Source organism: Lotus japonicus, chromosome 1 (assembly GCF_012489685.1).
Source record: "Lotus japonicus ecotype B-129 chromosome 1, LjGifu_v1.2".
In the NCBI taxonomy this organism is placed as follows: Eukaryota; Viridiplantae; Streptophyta; class Magnoliopsida; order Fabales; family Fabaceae; genus Lotus; species Lotus japonicus.
This window is the reverse complement of record NC_080041.1, coordinates 114,141,840-114,159,128: the sequence shown is the minus strand read 5'-3', so window position 1 is coordinate 114,159,128 and position 17,289 is coordinate 114,141,840. Positions and strand designations below refer to the sequence as shown.

Genomic DNA, 17,289 nt, shown 5'->3' with positions numbered 1-17,289 from the left:
AATAACGTAACTTAATAAATAACTAAGTGATGAATCCTTGCTAGGTAAATTTTACTAATAAGGTTTATAGATATATCTAGATACATATGATTTAATTTTATTACGAATTTTATCTTTCTAAAGTAGCATTTTATTTATTAAGGTGTGTATGTTAGATTATTTATCACTAGATGTGAAAGTATGCTTATATAATTGGAGTTTCAAAAGTTAAAGCTTGACATATTACCAAAATATAAAGTCCGAAACTAACTTAATCACTTGATTTCGGTCATTTTCAATAAATGATCCAATTTTATAAATTAATTTTCAAACCTTAGTAGTGGTAGGTAATGTTGCACAAGAAAATAATCGATGAAGGTAGAAATATTTTTATTAAACATTTTGTATTTATACCACATTTATAATTTTTTATCTAATAAATGTTAAAAACTTCCATTTTTCTTTATAATCCTACGAAATAATACGCCAAAGACAAATTATTTTTAAATCTAGTATGAAAATTTCTTTCAAAGCTCAATTTGTAAAATATATTTAAATGTGTCATGGATTTTTTTTTAATTTCTATTAATATCCTCAACCTTGCGCTAGTTTATTTACGCACTTGGTGGTAAATGTTAAATATTCATATCACTTCAACGATAAATATTACTAATATTTTGAAGAAATTTTTGATCAAATACTTAAACAATGCTATAGTCTATTAAACATAAACTAATTAATATTCATTCATATGTCATTAAGTAGTTTTAAAAAGTCATCACATGATTATAGAAATAATTAAAATTACTAATTATAATTAATATTAAATATAATTAGTATCCTAACTAAGTTTAATATTTAAAATTGTAATATTTAAGGCATTTGAAGATATAAAAATAACATTATAATAATTTAAAAATTTTAAGTTTTTCAACTTATTTACTAATTAATAAGTATTTAACATAAATGAATTTTACTACACGCGTTTCCTCGGCTTTGTCCTTTTAAGTTGTGGTAAATAAGGTAAACATATAATTCATGCTATTTATTCAGTAAAATGTTCTATTTTATTTCATATCATTACCATTTATCTATAATATTAATTAACTTTTCTCTCACATTAAACTATTTAATTATTAAAGCTATAATTGGTAAAAAATATTTTTAATTTCATACTAATATTCAATTCTCTACCATGGTTTTAACAAAATAGATTAATTTTGTTCAAAGAAAATTTAGATCAATCTTTTCATAGGAATTACTAATGAATTAGTTGATTAACAAAAATAATTTTATTAATTGAATGCTTTAAGTAAATGATTTAATGTTCACTTTTATGAATATATACATAATTAAATCCTACTTTTTGTTCAAAAATGATTATTTTGAAAATAATGTTACTATAGATATTTTACTGTTCAGATACATCAGAAAAATAAAACTTCTTTTGCTCACAATAAAATGCTTATACTTTTTATTTCCGAGCCAATTTTTCAATACCCACTTACTATTTCTTGATTTATTTACTCAAATTCATCATATCTGAATTCTTATCTTTAGAACTTCAAATTAAAACCGGAATTTCAAGAATATTAGTGTGTTAACTATAAAAGGACCTATTGTCAAATCATAACAAGGGCATGATCACATAGAAAAAGTTCAAAAAATTAAAGGAAAAACATCGAGCATAGAAAGATTTCAAAAGGGTATTCTAAAACGCATGCACGAGTCAAATTCAACTACAAGTTATAATTAACAGAATATCAGAAACTTCAAAGTAATTATTTAGATCAAGAACCCCTAACTTTTAGCCCCTATTTCTTAGTTAAGAGGGAAACGAACCTGAGTCCTTTCATCAAGAACCATAACCAAAAGTAAATTGAGACTATAGCTCCCCAAAGATTGGCACCACCTTCACACCTCTGGACTTCTGACATCAATGGACAAGCCAAATCAAGAGAAAAAACTAAGAAAGCATTAAATCAAAGGTGAAGCAAATGAAAAGGTTTAGACTTTACCTGTAACTTGATTTTTGTCGGGATCCATAAATCTTGAGAGATCCAATTCAGATCTTTCATAAACCAAAGAAGAAAAGTGATGCGGTGAAGAAAAATGATGCGGTGGTTGACATAAGGTGGATCCGGAAAGTTCAAAGGACCCCAAGATGAAAGCTTTTGGAGAAATAAGTGAGGTTTATGTAAAGAGAATGAGGAGAGAAGTTTAAATATGGGATTTCATGTTATAAAGGATAAAGAAATGTGGTGTCTTTGTGGTGGTGAAGGTGGTAGGTATGGTGGATTTAGGAAGAAGATGAAAGCAAATGAAAAGGTGAAGACTGTACATGTAACTTGATTTTTGTCGGAATCCATAGATCTTTAGAGATCCAATTCAGATGTTTCATAAACCAAAGAAGAAAAGTAATGTGCTGGATGACAAGGTGGATTCGGAGAGTTAAAAGAACCCCCAAGATGAAAGCTTTTGGAGAAATTATTGAGATGAATGTCAAGAGAGTGATGAGACGAGTTTAAATATGTGTTTGCATGTTATAAAAGATGAAGAAATGTGGTGTCTTTGTGGTGATAAAGGTGGTAGCTTTGGTGGATTGAGGAAGAAGATGAAAGAAAACAAAAAGGTGAAGACTTTACCCGTAACTTGAATTTTGTTGGGGTCCTTAGATCTTGAGAAATCCAATTCAGATCTTTCATAAACTAAAGAAGAAAAGTGATGCAGTTGATGACATAAGGTGGATTCGACAAGTTCAAAGAACCCCCAAGATGAAAGCTTTTAGCGAATTGAGTGAGATGAATGTAAAGAGAATGAGGAGGCGAGTTCAAAATATGATTGCATGTTATAAAGGATGAAGAAATGTGGTGGCTTTGTGGTGGTAAAGGTGAAAGCTATGGTGGATCGAGAAAGAAGATGAAAGCAAATGAAAAGGTGAAGACTTTACCCGTAACTTAAATTTTGTTGGGATCCTTAGATCTTGGTAGATCCAATTCAGATCTTTCATAAACCAAAGAAGAAAAGTGATGCAACAGATGACATAAGGTGAAATCGACAAGTTTAAAGAACCCCCCAAGATGAAAGCTTTTGGTGAATTGAGTGAGATGAATGTAAAGAGAATGATGAGGCGAGTTCAAATATGTGATTGCATGTTATAAAGGATGAAGAAATGTGGTGGCTTTGTTGTGGTAAAGGTGAAAGCTATGGTGGATCAAGGAAGAAGAAGATGATGAAGTTAGATAAGAGAAGGAAGAGAAAGTTTGTAGAGAGAGAAAGTGATTTTGCAAAGTCGAAGTGGGAGGTGTGTGTGTGTGTGAGTGATGATTTAAATGGAGGGGAAGAAAAAAAAAGTTTTTTTTTATTGTTACGGAAGGAAGTGTGAATCTCATGAGAGGTTGTAATGTGAGGTGTCAAGAATTGACACTTACACAATACATGTGTCACGTTCTGGATAAAAGAAAAAGTGAGATGTCATGCTATGGAAGAAAGAAAGTTATGTGTTGTTTTCTAAGTAGGAGAGATTGTCATTGAAAAATAACATAAAGTGAGTGGGTCTGGGTGAAATATTAGAGTGAGGGCATTATTGCAACCCCATAAATCCCAAGTAGGGCCTTTTAGTAATTTTGAGTCTATAAGGGTCTGTTTGGTGGACATGATAATCATATCCTGTTGTTACCTGATGTTTGTTGTATTAGCAGGATAAGATAACATTGTAAAAGTTATCTTGAGGGAGAGTTACGATAGAACTTATCCTAACATGATATGATAACAATTATATATTCTCTTTCAGTATTGGAACCCCAAATTAATTAATTTCAATATATAATGATATTAATTAATAAATAGAAAATATTATTTTTAATTAAAGTAAAATAAATAAACAATTATTCATTAGTAAAATAGACTACTCACTAATAAACATTAATTTATTAATAGTAATAGACTAATTTTCTATTACCATCAATTATTAAAATCATTTCTCTACTTATATAATAATTTAAGCATAAAGTACTTTGTATAAATTAATATTTATATAATTGAGTTAACCTCTATTTTATTTTTTTATCACTTGTCACAACTAAGTTAAAAACAATTGATTGACTACATAATTTTAATTAAAATTGGCTCCCTTAAAAAAATAAGCTAATCAATAAAATTTATTTATGATAGTTATTTTAAAACATATATATGCACATTTACGAAAATGTAAAAAATTAAATTAATAGAATAATCACTTTTTAAAATGATAATTTAAAGAATCAATTTTTAAATGTATTTTAATTCAAAGAAAAATTTGATAAATTTTTTAATTATATATCATATCCTGTTATTATCTTGTGCACATCAAACACCCCTAAATCACATTGTGAGAAAGTTTAAAACTATAATTTTTTGACTTTGCATGCACTAATGCCCCCATAAACCATTCCATATTCGTTCCCCTTACTTATCTCTACACTTGCACATTTTTTTTCTTGCTTCTTGTGTTGTTGGTTTTCCCCTTGTTGAATTGTTTTTGCTGGTTATCTTTTCTAAAATAATAAATGGCTCCTAAACAACACCATTTTTGTACTTTCCAATCAGTACCTACACAAACTAGGGGCAAGAAGAATCCACCGACCTTCCCAATCACCATGGCATAATTTTCAATGAAGACACTGACCTTCCCAATCACCATGGCATAATTTTCAATGAAGACACTGGTCAAGAATTTTGCAACAAGAACTCGGTGAAGTGGGATATTATCAATACCCGCTACTGCAATGATGAGAAGCTTGATACACATTTATGTTTGATAATGTGTGGTGCAATAAATTTGTTAAACTCAAGAACTTGACCTTTGAGAGGGTCACTTCTGAGTTCTTGAGCACTATTAATGGAATCCAGCATGTAGGCCACGCGACAAGTCTTGGTGGCTGATACACGTATACTTTTCATGATTTGTCCTATATTATCTGTATGATTGTGACTCTTAATATTATGTTACCTTTGCAAAGCTGATGTGTTTTATGATAAATGTGCAACAGGTAGGTGGAGAAGAAAAGGAAAAGTTTGAAAAAATTTAGGAAAAAACGAGTATTTGATAAACTCTACAAGTTGTCATCTATGAGCAATCTTAGTAGAATGGTTATGTTGAATTCATTTATTCATTGCTAGATTAGGCTAGCGTTTAATATATTGTTCATTGTATCCAAAACTTTAATTTGAAAGATTGGGCAATAAAAAGTCTTCTTGACACTTAACTTGACAAATAGGATTGTTAAGTCACGAAAAGTTTGTGGAGTGATCAACATGATTGACAACAACACGAATCATGAGCTTTCTTGCTTATTTTTATTATAGGATGATGGATGTGATCAACACCCTAATTTTTAGGGACCAAAGTAAGCATTGCTCTTGTTTCTCATTTTCTTAATTGTTGCTTGAAACATTCCCTTGTTAAGGAATTTGGATCTCGCAATCCAACTTCATCAATATCTCTCCATCCAAAATCTGAAGCATCGATTTTAAATCTAACCTTTCAACAAAAATTATGGTTTAAGCTCGACCTCGTCATCCGAGCCAATTATTTAAGTGTTAAAATTTTGTAGACCGTTAGATTTGAAATCAACGGTTCATATCATAAATTTAGTGAGGTTGAGACTGATTTGGATTGAGATGATCCAAATTCGAAGTTACACCAAACCATCAGCCCCTGAAAGCAGTTCGGGATTTGAGTTTGCTACCCTAGGTATGAGGCTTGGCACCCTATCATTTTTTTAAAAATCTCGTATTCGATACGAAACTTAAAGTTTCATATCAAATGAATTTGAAAATGCCTCTATACATAATTTTATGTCTGGTATTGAATACAGAACTTTAAATGTCTATGGGGTAGCAAGCCTCGTACATGTGCAAACTCAAATCCCAAGCAGTTCTTGTATTCACAATTGTCACATAAAAGAATGGTTTTTGGGAGTGAGGTCACTGCCTCAACATGCTTTCTGGGAGCTTCCGATCACCGCTGTCTGCAAATCAAATTTCCATTCCCGTCTTCATTTCTAGGTATCTGCACTTCTCTTCATCTTCTCATTCCTCTTCTTTTCCATTTTGCTGTGTTTTCTCACAACAGTTTTGAAAATTCAGGTGCTTTTGTTCTCACCACACAGAAACCAATGATGGGGTTGAAGAACTCATCCAAAATGAAAAACCCAGATCAAGAAACACAAGCAAAACAGCTAAAACCATGGTAAATCTCATAAATTTCAAACCTTGGTCAAATGGGTTGCTCTCTTCATTCACCACTTCTCTCTCCAAAACCACTGTGCTTCAAACTCTTCGCCATATCAAGGTCCCAACAAAGGCCTTGCAGTTTTTCAAGTGGGCACAGGAGATGGGTTTCTCTCACAATGCTCAGTCCTACTTCATCATGTTACAAATTCTGGGTCGTGAGAGGAATCTCAATGTGGCTAGGAATTTCTTGTTTTCCATTGAGAAAAGGTCCAATGGGGAAGTTAAGCTTGAGGACAGGTTTTTCAATAGCTTAATTCGGAGTTATGGTGAAGCTGGGCTTTTCAATGAGTCTATGAAGCTTTTTCAGACAATGAAAACCATTGGTGTTTCACCATCTGTGGTTACATTCAATAGTATTTTGTCTATATTGCTTAGAAGGGGTAGGACAAATTTGGCGAAGCAGGTGTATGACGAAATGCTCAGCACGTACGGTGTTTCTCCAGACACATGTACATATAATATTTTGATCAGAGGGTTTTGCAAGAATTCCATGGTGGATGAAGGGTTTCATTTCTTCAAAGAAATGATGAGCTTTAATTGCGAACCGGATGTCATTACGTATAATACACTTGTTGATGGTTTGTGTAGGGCGGGGAATGTCAGAACTGCACATAATTTAGTGAATGGTATGAGCAAGAAATGTGAGGATTTGACTCCCAACATTGTTACTTATACAACTTTGATTCGAGGGTATTGTATGAAACAGGAATTAGATGTGGCCTTGGTTATTCTTGAAGAGATGACTCGTGGGGGCCTCAAGCCAAATATTGTTACCTATAATACTCTAATAAAAGGGCTTTGTGAGGCGCGCAAGTTGGACAAGATAAAAGAAATTTTGGAACAAATGAAAGGTGATGGAGGATTTAGTCCAGATACTTGTACCTTCAATACACTGATTCATTCACATTGTAGTGCAGGAAACCTGGACGAAGCATTGAAGGTGTTTGAAAACATGAAAAATTTTCAGGTCACAGCTGATTCAGCCTCATACAGTATTCTAATACGGAATTTATGTCAGAGAGGGGACTATGATAAGGCAGAGAAGCTTTTTGATGAGTTGTTTGAGAAGGAAATCGTGTTGTGTAAGTTTGGCTCTCAGCCGCTTGCTGCCTCATACAAACCTATTTTTCAGTATTTGTGTGAACATGGGAAAACTAGGAAAGCCGAGAGGGTACTCAGACAGATAATGAAAAGAGGCACACAAGATCCGCTATCCTACATGACAGTGATTATGGGGCACTGTAGAGAAGGTGCATATGAAAATGGATATGAGCTTTTGATATGGATGCTAAGAAGAGATTTTCTTCCTGATGTTGAGATATATGATTGTTTGATTGATGGTTTTCTTCAGAAGGATAAGCCTCTTCTTGCAATGGAGACACTTGAGAAAATGCTAAAGAGCTCCTATCTACCAAAAACATCTACCTGGCATTCTATACTGGCGAGACTTTTGGAAAAGGGTTTTCCTCACGAGTCTGCCCGGGTTACTGTCATGATGCTGGACAGAAATATTAGACAAAATATAAACCTGTCAACTAAGAGTATAGAGCTACTTTTTGGCCATGGACATCGAGATAAAGCATTTGAGATTGTCGAGTTGCTTTATAAGAAAGGATTCTGTGTCAAGATAGAAGAAGTGGTTCAATTTCTTTGCAAGAGAGGAAAGCTACCGGAAGCCCGCAAACTGTTGCTTTTTAGTTTGAAAAATCATCACAATGTTGATATTGACTTGTGTAATGCAGTTATTCTGGGCCTTTGTGAAATTAACAGGGTTTTAGAAGCTTTTGGTTTATGCTATGAATTGGTGGAGAAAGGTTTACATCAGGAATTGACATGCCTAAATGATTTGGTTACTGCCCTAGAGGCAAGGGGAAAAGTAGAGGAAGCTGCATTTATATCAAAGAGAATACCAGGACTAGAGAACTTGGACAGATCTGTGCTAAGCTATAGCTCTAAAAAATCGAGGCCTAATAAAGCGTGAGTCATGTTCACTGCTTTCTGAGTCTGCTGTTGTCATCTTCTCCATTTTGATTATTGACAGTTAAAATAATAAGTTTATACAGATAGTAGTTGATTTTTATTTCAACAAGTAACTGTGTTAATTTAGAGGCCGATTTTCAGCGCAATGGTAAGGTTTCTGCCATGTGACTTTGCGGTCACAGGTTCGAGCCGTTGCACCAGCCTCTTGCAAAAAATGCAAGGTAAGGCTGCCTACATTATATCCACAAAGTGGATCCGGCCCCTTCCTAGACCTCGCACATAGCTGGAGCTTTATAGCACTAGGTTTTCCCTTTAAGTAATGTGTAACTTCATGTGTATACTAAAATCATTGGATACATTCAACAGATAAGGAAGTTAGAATGGCATGAAAGTAGGCCGGGGTCTATTATCTGCTGAAAACAGGGTCTGAGTAAATGCTGATTGGGGAAGCTCTTGTTCAAGAGTAGACAAGCTTTGTCAAAATGGGCGACTGAATTTGGGTTATTCGCTAAATCTACAGCTTCCTTAGGCTATCATCAAAGGCTAATATTGGTAATAAATTTGGACCATTTCCTATATAACATTTGTATATTTTTCCTGTGTATACAAGTCTTATCTTTTTATACTCTTGCTTGTTGCTAATATTAAAATTTCGTTTCATTGCATAAATATGTTTCATCTTTCTTTTCATTTTGAATTTTTTTCTTCTGTGGTTAAAATTATTCTAAACAGGCAAGGAATATAGGAAGGTGGCCTGTTATGCTAATTAATAATTGTTTGAATTGTGCTCATATTTCATCGATTACAGGTTTCAATTTTATCAACTTTCTAGCAACTAATTGCTATATCTACTATATGCCAAACATGTTAATTCTAGGTCAAATGTTTGAATAGTTAGAATATGCTTTTACTCCTTAAGAGCCAGTGGTTTCTAGGATCTAGCGTGATAATAGAGGCCATCTTTTGCATAAGTTTAATATAGATGGTTGGAAATAACTTCACTTTTAACCCAATTAGATACCTTAGTTTCTGATGCAAAGTTGACAAGCTTTGTTAATACTCTGTGTCTGGTACATATAATTAATCATAGTTTCCGTTTCTGGAGATAGAAGACTTTCAGCTTCTTGTCTTCTCCATGTGCTGTTCAATAGATACATGAAAAATCAGATTTGTAATCTAACATCCTGTCATGGAAATGCGTATTGCATTTATATGACACAAATAAGACTGGATTGAAATATGCCACAGCAGCAGAAGCAGCCTGTCCAACATTTCTAGTGCACCAAGCTCATAAGAAATTTTAATAAACCTGTCAGAGAAAGAGTATCTTTTTTTTTAATGACCCTGATAATTATGATTGTTGTGATGAAGTTTTGGCTTTTCTCATGATTATAAGAGACCTTAGTTGCAAAAGAAACACTTTGCTTCCGATATGTGGGGGGGGGGGGAGGGGGTTGCAATTATTGTAAAAGTAGCAAGTGCAAAGCAAATAAACATTTTGCTCCTGCAGTCATATGAACTATTGATTGGTTAATGATTCTGTCTTCTACAATGTTGTATGTGCCAGTCCTCTAATGGCTCAGCCTAAATGAAGCAGTAAATGTCCTAAATTCATCTTATTGTTTGGAAATTTTGGTAATTGTTTCCTATGCATTCTGTGGAGTTTTGATTGAAACATGTATGCTGTTTGAAGCTGTTTTGGCAATAATGCTAGCTAATTTGATATTCTTAAAAAGTTCTAAATTGCATGTTGTATTTGTTGACAGTTGAAAAATAAATGTCAGAAATTATTGTTTTTTACATCTTGATCAAGAAAAATGTTACATTGATTTATGGTGATTGCAGCATAATTGGCAAAGATTCAGAATCAGAAACATAGTTCATTTATCTCGATAGACCCTTTCATGTTGATTGTTGTGGTCTAGTATGTTTTGGTGTTGCTCATATGATTATGACTGTGAGAGTACTCAAATGCATCAAGTTTCCATCCTTTCTATATATCTATAAAAGGGCTTACATTTTTTTGAACTAGAAAATACAATGACCTTCTTTGTTCCTAAAGTTGAATTACTTACAGTGTGTTTTATTAAGCGTTGAGAGCAGTCTTTAAGATCTTGAACAAGTGAGACTAGCAAAGGCAAAATCAGAGTTCTTAGCAATACATAGAACCAACACTATTTTTTTGTACTGACTTGGGTGACAGTGTCCTAACGATCTGGCAAAACAATATGAAACTCCACTTTTCCTATTATGATCTTTTCATTCAGGGTCTGAAGTGCACCCTGGTTGGGTTTTGTTTCATAGATAAAAGTAGGGTGTTCATCTGTTTTGATGGACACGATTTACATAATGATCAAAACCAAGTCCATGTAATTAATTCGGATTTATTTGGTTAATTGGTTCACTTCACATTCAATCCAAACCAAAATTAATTGTAAAGTTCTAACCCGATTTAATCTTATCGATCACCCGGTTTAATCTTATCGATCACCCGATTTTTTTTTTTTCCATTCAACCTTTATATCATACCTTTTATACTTTTTGTATACAATTCTTTGTTTATACATTTTTTTAAATCATTTCAATTTTTTTTATATTGGTTATCAAGTGTCTAATTTGTGCCATATTAACAAAGCATTAATGAGTTACATCAAGCTATAATTACAGTACCTTCGAAGGAGGTACCTGCAAGCACAAAAAAAAAAATTTAACTATTGTATAAAGTTAGTAAAGAAAAATAAATTATTTTTACTTGTCACTTGTAGTGACATCAGATTTTAAATTTTATACAAAGTAATGTGAATATATAGCCATAGGGACACAATTTTAAAAAATGATATCTTTTTTATGTACTGGCATGAGGACCCAAACCAAACCCAATTGATTGAACTACAAATTGTTGTGTAGTTGTTAGTTCACTTTGTTCCTTAACTATGAGGTCGGGAGTTTGATCCTCACCTATGAAAATGAAGCGCATACTTTGGCCAGCTATTTACGGCTTAATGCGAACACGTGTGGCAAGAGAATTAGTCATTATTGTCGGCAATGGATACCCTGAAAAAAAACCCAACTGAATTTTAATTAGATGGGTTTGGTTCAGATTTCTGAATTTTTTTAATAATTGAATAAAATCAAACCAATTAAGTTAATTTGATTGGTTGAGATTATATTTTATTTCGAATCAACTCAACCCTAAAAGGGAAAAATATAATTTGAGTAACTTCATAATTATTTATCAGTGTGAATGAAATTATGAAGGTAATGTTTATAGTGTCAGGACTCAGGATGACATCTATGTATGGAATCAGAACTACTAGTTAGTAAGTATTGATGCTATTACTGGATAATTCATATATTAAATACCAAATGTACCAAGAATATGTCATGTAAGTTTTCCCTCCCCACCTGCTTGGTCAAAATAAGTCAAAATATGTTATTTGACTTATTTGGTCAAAATATGTTACAGGCTGAAAAGCATTGCAAGGTAGAAATGAATTCGGTGCTAAACTAAGAAAGCTGAAAGATTGTTGATCTGTAAAACCTTCACCACATAGAAACCATGAAAACAAAAATGTCACCTATCTCTAATACTGTAATAATTTCTCACAACATGCTAGACTTGCTTAACACCAACTTCACTTCAATTACATGCCAAGCTCCCATATTTATAACCCATCAACTTTCCAATTCTATCACCAAGCAAGCAACTGAGTATCCATAGTCCTTACAGTGTTTGCTTAGTTAAACTTCAAAAAATGGCTCAAGGTGATTCCAATGGTAGCTCCATGCAGCGCGCCGCCCGTGCCAAGCGTGCTCCTACACCAGGAAAGGCAACAATTCTTGCAATAGGAAAGGCCTTCCCCGCCCAAGTCATACCTCAAGAATGCTTGGTTGAGGGTTACATCCGTGACACAAAGTGTGAAGATTCTTATGTTAAGGAGAAATTGGAGCGCCTTTGTAAGTACACTTAGTTTTTACTTCCTAATTTACCAAGAAAATTCAACCTAAAATGTTAACAACACATGGTGGATCAAACATTCTGGTTTGTTGATTTCCATCTCCTTGAAGAGAATAATTTGCACTTGCCACTCACATAAGAAACTACCTGCTATGAAATATATGCACTGCAAAATCATTCATAAAAAAAAATGTAACAATCTGAGCTGCAACACTTTCTTCCATGATTTCCCATTTTCCAGGCAAAAACACCACTGTGAAGACAAGATACACAGTGATGTCAAAGGAGATACTTGACAATTACCCTGAGCTAGCCACAGAAGGAACACCAACCATAAGGCAAAAGCTCGAAATAGCAAACCCGGCAGTAGTAGAAATGGCCGCTAAAGCCAGCCTCGCCTGCATCAACGAATGGGGAAGATCCACCGACCTCATCACCCACATTGTCTACGTCTCCTCCAGCGAAATCCGCCTCCCTGGCGGCGACCTCTACCTCGCCAACGAGCTCGGCCTCCGGAGCGACGTCAGCCGCGTCATGCTCTACTTCCTTGGCTGCTACGGCGGCGTTACCGGCCTAAGAGTCGCCAAAGACATCGCAGAGAACAACCCCGGCAGCCGCGTCCTCCTCACCACCTCGGAAACCACCATCCTCGGTTTCCGTCCCCCGAACAAGGCCAGACCCTACGACCTTGTCGGCGCCGCTCTTTTCGGTGATGGCGCCGCCGCTGCCATCATCGGAGCAAACCCAGTTTCCGGCGAGGAATCTCCCTTCCTGGAACTCAACTACGCCATCCAGAAATTCTTGCCGGGAACGCAGGAAGTGATTGACGGGAGACTCTCCGAGGAGGGTATCAACTTCAAGCTTGGGAGGGACTTACCTCAGAAAATTGAGGATAACATTGAAGGCTTCTGCAGGAAGTTAATGGCGAAGTCCAATGTGGAGGATTTCAATGACTTGTTCTGGGCTGTTCATCCGGGCGGTCCCGCGATTCTGAACCGGCTCGAGACGAAGCTGAAGTTGAGTGAGGAGAAGCTTGAGTGCAGCAGGAAGGCGCTCATCAACTATGGGAATGTTAGCAGTAATACTATATTTTATGTGATGGAGTATATGAGGGAGTTTCTGAAGGAAGATGGTGGTGAAGAATGGGGTTTGGGACTGGCTTTTGGACCTGGGATTACCTTTGAAGGCATTCTCCTGCGCAGCCTGTGATCTTGTTGTTGCTGCATCTGAATTTAGCTGCTTCACATTGTGTGATGATGATGGTGGTGTTCTTAGTTTGTCTGCTGTTTTAAATCTTTCATAACAATAAAGTGTGATGTTGTAGCAAGTTACTTTATGATTATCAAAGATGGGCAATTTGTTATCCTATTTTAAGTAATATCAAAAAAATTCATGAAGGGGCAATTGTGTGGCAGATTATCTTGCTAGGATGACGCTTCTTTTGCCAACTTTGTTTGGATTGAAAAGGGTCTTTCGGCGTTTGTTTCCGTTTAAATATATGCAATTTATCTTTTAAAAATATAATTCATGAAACTCTCTCGACTACTATGAGATATGGAGAAAGGAAATTCTATCTACTTGAAAAGTTAACATTTTGATGAAGGTTTTAAGCTGCAATTTATATCAACTATTGAATATTAAGGCTCTCAACTACATTATAAGTACAACTGCAATTGGGATCACATCAAGTGTATTTGTTCACATTTCAAAGATTGTGATACAATACCTTCAAAAAAAAAAAGATTGTGATACAATAACAATTATAATTTTAAAACTTTGATCATGAATTTAGGAACTTACCAACTTTTGAATTTTGATAACTCCATGGGAAGTCTTCTAGGTAAACTTCAATGAACAACACACTTTTTTTCCTAAGTTGTTCTCGCAATTTTGACTACGTGTGGTGCATAATAAGGTAGAGATGTACTTACGAATGTGCACCTAAATGAAAAATCAGGACTCCTTTTTTTTTCGCAGTGTTATGTAGCGGTGGCTAAGGGGTTTCTTCCTCACTTTCTCTCTTAGAAAGAAATGAGGTTTCTAAGAAGACTTTATTTCTCTCCAAAGAATCAATGTCCTGTGTATCTCCATGTTCTAGGAATGGACATTGAAGAGAGGCATAGTACCTAGAGGTAGAGGGATTGTGCCAAGAGAGAGTGAGAATCAGAGAGAGTGCTGAATTTCGAGTGTTATTTCATCAAATGAGCCAAAAGTCCCCTCCAATTGATAACTACCTCCTATTTATAGAGCCTGGGTACTACCTATTGGGCCAATTGGGCCTCCGAGGTCAAGGCCCAACTGAAGGCCAGGGCCCCGCCTCAGGGCGGGATACATGCTGGGCGTTGCCCCTCTAGGGGCTCGCCCAGTCCACTAGTCCACAAGACACCGAGCTCGAGGTACGAGAGCTAAGGGTGTCTTTTAAATGCTGTTTGCACACCGGAATCTACACTGCCAACATGGCTTGAGAAAAGAGAAGTTAACTATACCGCCAACATGGCGTGAGCAAAAGGAAACTAGCATTTTCAGTTACCCAGTCCACTGACTTGACGAGCAAACCAAGCTGGCAAGTCCACAAGTCCGCAAGCGGCGAGAACGACTACTTTGTATTGGTGACAAGTTGGAGCAGGTGTATGATCTCTCGCCGGCGGGAAAGGTGGCAGGCATGGGTCATGTGCCGATCATTCAATCATTGACTGGCGGTGACCCCGATGAGTGACCGAACTTCGTTGTTGGTGTCAATCGTCAGGCGATGGCGTTATCGTTGTTGGTGTCAATCGTCAGGCGATGGCGTTATCGTTGTTGGTGTCAATCGTCAGGCGATGGCGTTTGATCCTTATAGTGGCGAGGCTTTTCGCGCCTTCCCTTATTTTAAAACCCTTTCAAATTTCTATCTGCCTCACGTGGCTGCCCCACGTGATGTGTTGGTTACATCAATTTCCCTCTTTCTCCGGAACCGTCACTTCACCTTTCATAACCGTCCCATCGTGCGCAGTAACTCCCCTTTGCACGCGACCCACCTCCCCAAAACCACCATGACTTCCAACCTTCCACACGCGTCCAACACGCGTCACCCCTCCAGCTTCTCCCCTTCTCCTATAAAAACCCTTCTTCCCCACTGTCATCCCTTTCCAAGACCCCTCTTCACTTCCCTAATCGCTTACCAAACTCCTTCTGCCCACTTCCGCTACGGAGCCGTCGCTTATCACCCTTTCCGCTACCCACTCTTCACATCCTACTCCGGTGAGTCCCACTGTCCTTATCTTTACATCGCACACATACTGATCTTTTCTTTTCTTTCACTTCACTGCCTTCTAAAAATGGCTTCGAACCCTACCTCCCCTAATCACTCTTCTTCCTCCTCCGAAAGCGACCCTGACTCCACCGCTGCCGGCGGCCTCCGTTTAGAGGTTCCGGAGATCCCAGCTCACCGACTACAAACCTACGCCACTCTGCCCCTTCCAGTCCAAGTAGCCCCCAAACACGAGGCTATAGATCAACCTTCCATCTTCCAAGATAGCGATCCCATTGTGCAATTCGTGAACTCCCTGGGTGGCTTGTCCAATGACGATGAGTTTAACGCCAAACTCAGGATCTGGGTTTGCAGTCCCGGGGATCGCCCCTGGCTTCACAAGCCAGACGGCGACGTAAAGAGATCCCATTTTTTCTTTGCTTACGAATACATGTTTAGCGAGCTTGGAATCAGGCTTCCTTTCTCGCCCTTTGTCCAAACCGTCCTCCGCGACATCAACGCGGCTCCCTGTCAACTCCACCCTAACGCCTGGGCCTTCATTCGATGTTTTGAAATCCTAAGCGCCGCTGTCGGCATCGCCCCATCCCCCACCAGTTTCTTCTACCTTTACGACGTCGACCCCAAGTCCATCAAAAACAAAGGATGGATTTCCTTGAAGGCCCGAGCCGGCCGGAAGTGTTTGCATCCCCACAAAAGTAACGCGAAGTCCTCTTTCGCACGAAAGTACTTCCGTGTGGCGGTTCATCCCGCCTACCCAGAAGCATTCACCCTCAGAGACGGGACCGCCCTCTTTCCTCTTTACTGGACAGAGAAGCCCAACGGGATCACCGATCCTTCAGAGGATTCCTTGTCCGCCAACGATAAAGCCTTTCTTAACCTCCTTGCCCCACTTCCCATCCTTGACTGCACAACAGTCCTTGAGGGCGCTGACCTCTCAAGAACTCCCAAATACTTAGGTTGCCCATAGCTCACTTTTATTATTGACATTTCCCTTCTCGACTCCTATGTTATTACTGATCGTGTTTTTTTTTATTTGTTACAGAAGATATGAATTTCACAAACGCCGAGCTCCTGAAGGCCCGCGAGAGGAGAATGGCTCGCTTTTCCCCAAAATTCAACACTGAGGGCGATGCGAAAAAACGGGGCGGTGCTGAGAACCAAGCCGAGAGCACCAAAGCTCCCAAGAGGAGAAGATTGACCAAAGCCTCCTCCAACGCCGGCACATCCAACCCTGGCGCTCAGCCCACCACTGCTGCTGCGCCTGAAGGCAAAAATGTCGCTGAAGCCTCTGCCGCCGCAGCTACCGAGCCAACCGTCGTACCGGCTTCCTCTCCTGCCTCCGCCGGTGCGACCGCTGCTGCATCTTCCGACACTCCTATTGGAGATAAGGAAAAAGAAAATGAAACCCCAAAGTCTCCTCCTCGCCAAGATGCGCCTCCTAGCCCGCCCTCAACACAAGATGCGCCTCCTAGCCCGCCCTCAACACATGATGCGGGCCCCATGCCTTCCCCGCCTCATCAAGGGGAAAAATCCTGTCCTGGCACTGCCACTACCTCTGAAGCAGCTCAAATTGAACAAGCCCCTGCTCCTGAGGTCGGTTCTTCAAGCTACTATAATATGCTCCCCAACGCCATTGAACCCTCAGAATTCTTACTTGCTGGTCTCAACCGTGACGTTATAGAAAAAGAAGTTTTGGGTCAGGGCCTGAATGTCACCAAGGAGGAGACTCTTGCTTGCCTCCTACGCGCTGGGTGCATCTTTGCTCACACGTTTGAGAAGTTCAATGCCGCCAACGTTGAAGCTGAGCGGTTGAAGGCCGAAAGTGCTAAGCATCAAGAAGCCGCCG

General features: G+C 37.7%; 1 protein-coding gene across 1 annotated transcript; it reads left to right on the top strand.

The window, feature by feature from the left end:
* The first annotated feature begins 5,689 nt into the window (after positions 1–5,689).
* Positions 5,690–13,589, top strand: LOC130720051 (pentatricopeptide repeat-containing protein At1g02060, chloroplastic-like). The gene is made up of 4 exons (XM_057570638.1): positions 5,690–6,027; positions 6,109–8,234; positions 12,001–12,192; positions 12,435–13,589. The coding sequence occupies exons 1-4, from the start codon at positions 5,960–5,962 to the stop codon at positions 13,400–13,402; spliced, it is 3,354 nt and encodes a 1,117-aa protein (XP_057426621.1). The 5' UTR covers positions 5,690–5,959; the 3' UTR covers positions 13,403–13,589.
* Positions 13,590–17,289: the final 3,700 nt, after the last annotated feature.

Excerpts from the sequence above, each read along its gene's own strand:
- LOC130720051 (XM_057570638.1), top strand. The coding sequence starts at position 5,960 with ATGCTTTCTGGGAGCTTCCGATCACCGCTGTCTGCAAATCAAATTTCC. Across the intron at positions 6,028-6,108 it reads ATTCCCGTCTTCATTTCTAG|GTGCTTTTGTTCTCACCACA; the intron begins GTATCTGCACTT and ends TTGAAAATTCAG. Across the intron at positions 8,235-12,000 it reads ATCGAGGCCTAATAAAGCGT|GTGATTCCAATGGTAGCTCC; the intron begins GAGTCATGTTCA and ends AAATGGCTCAAG.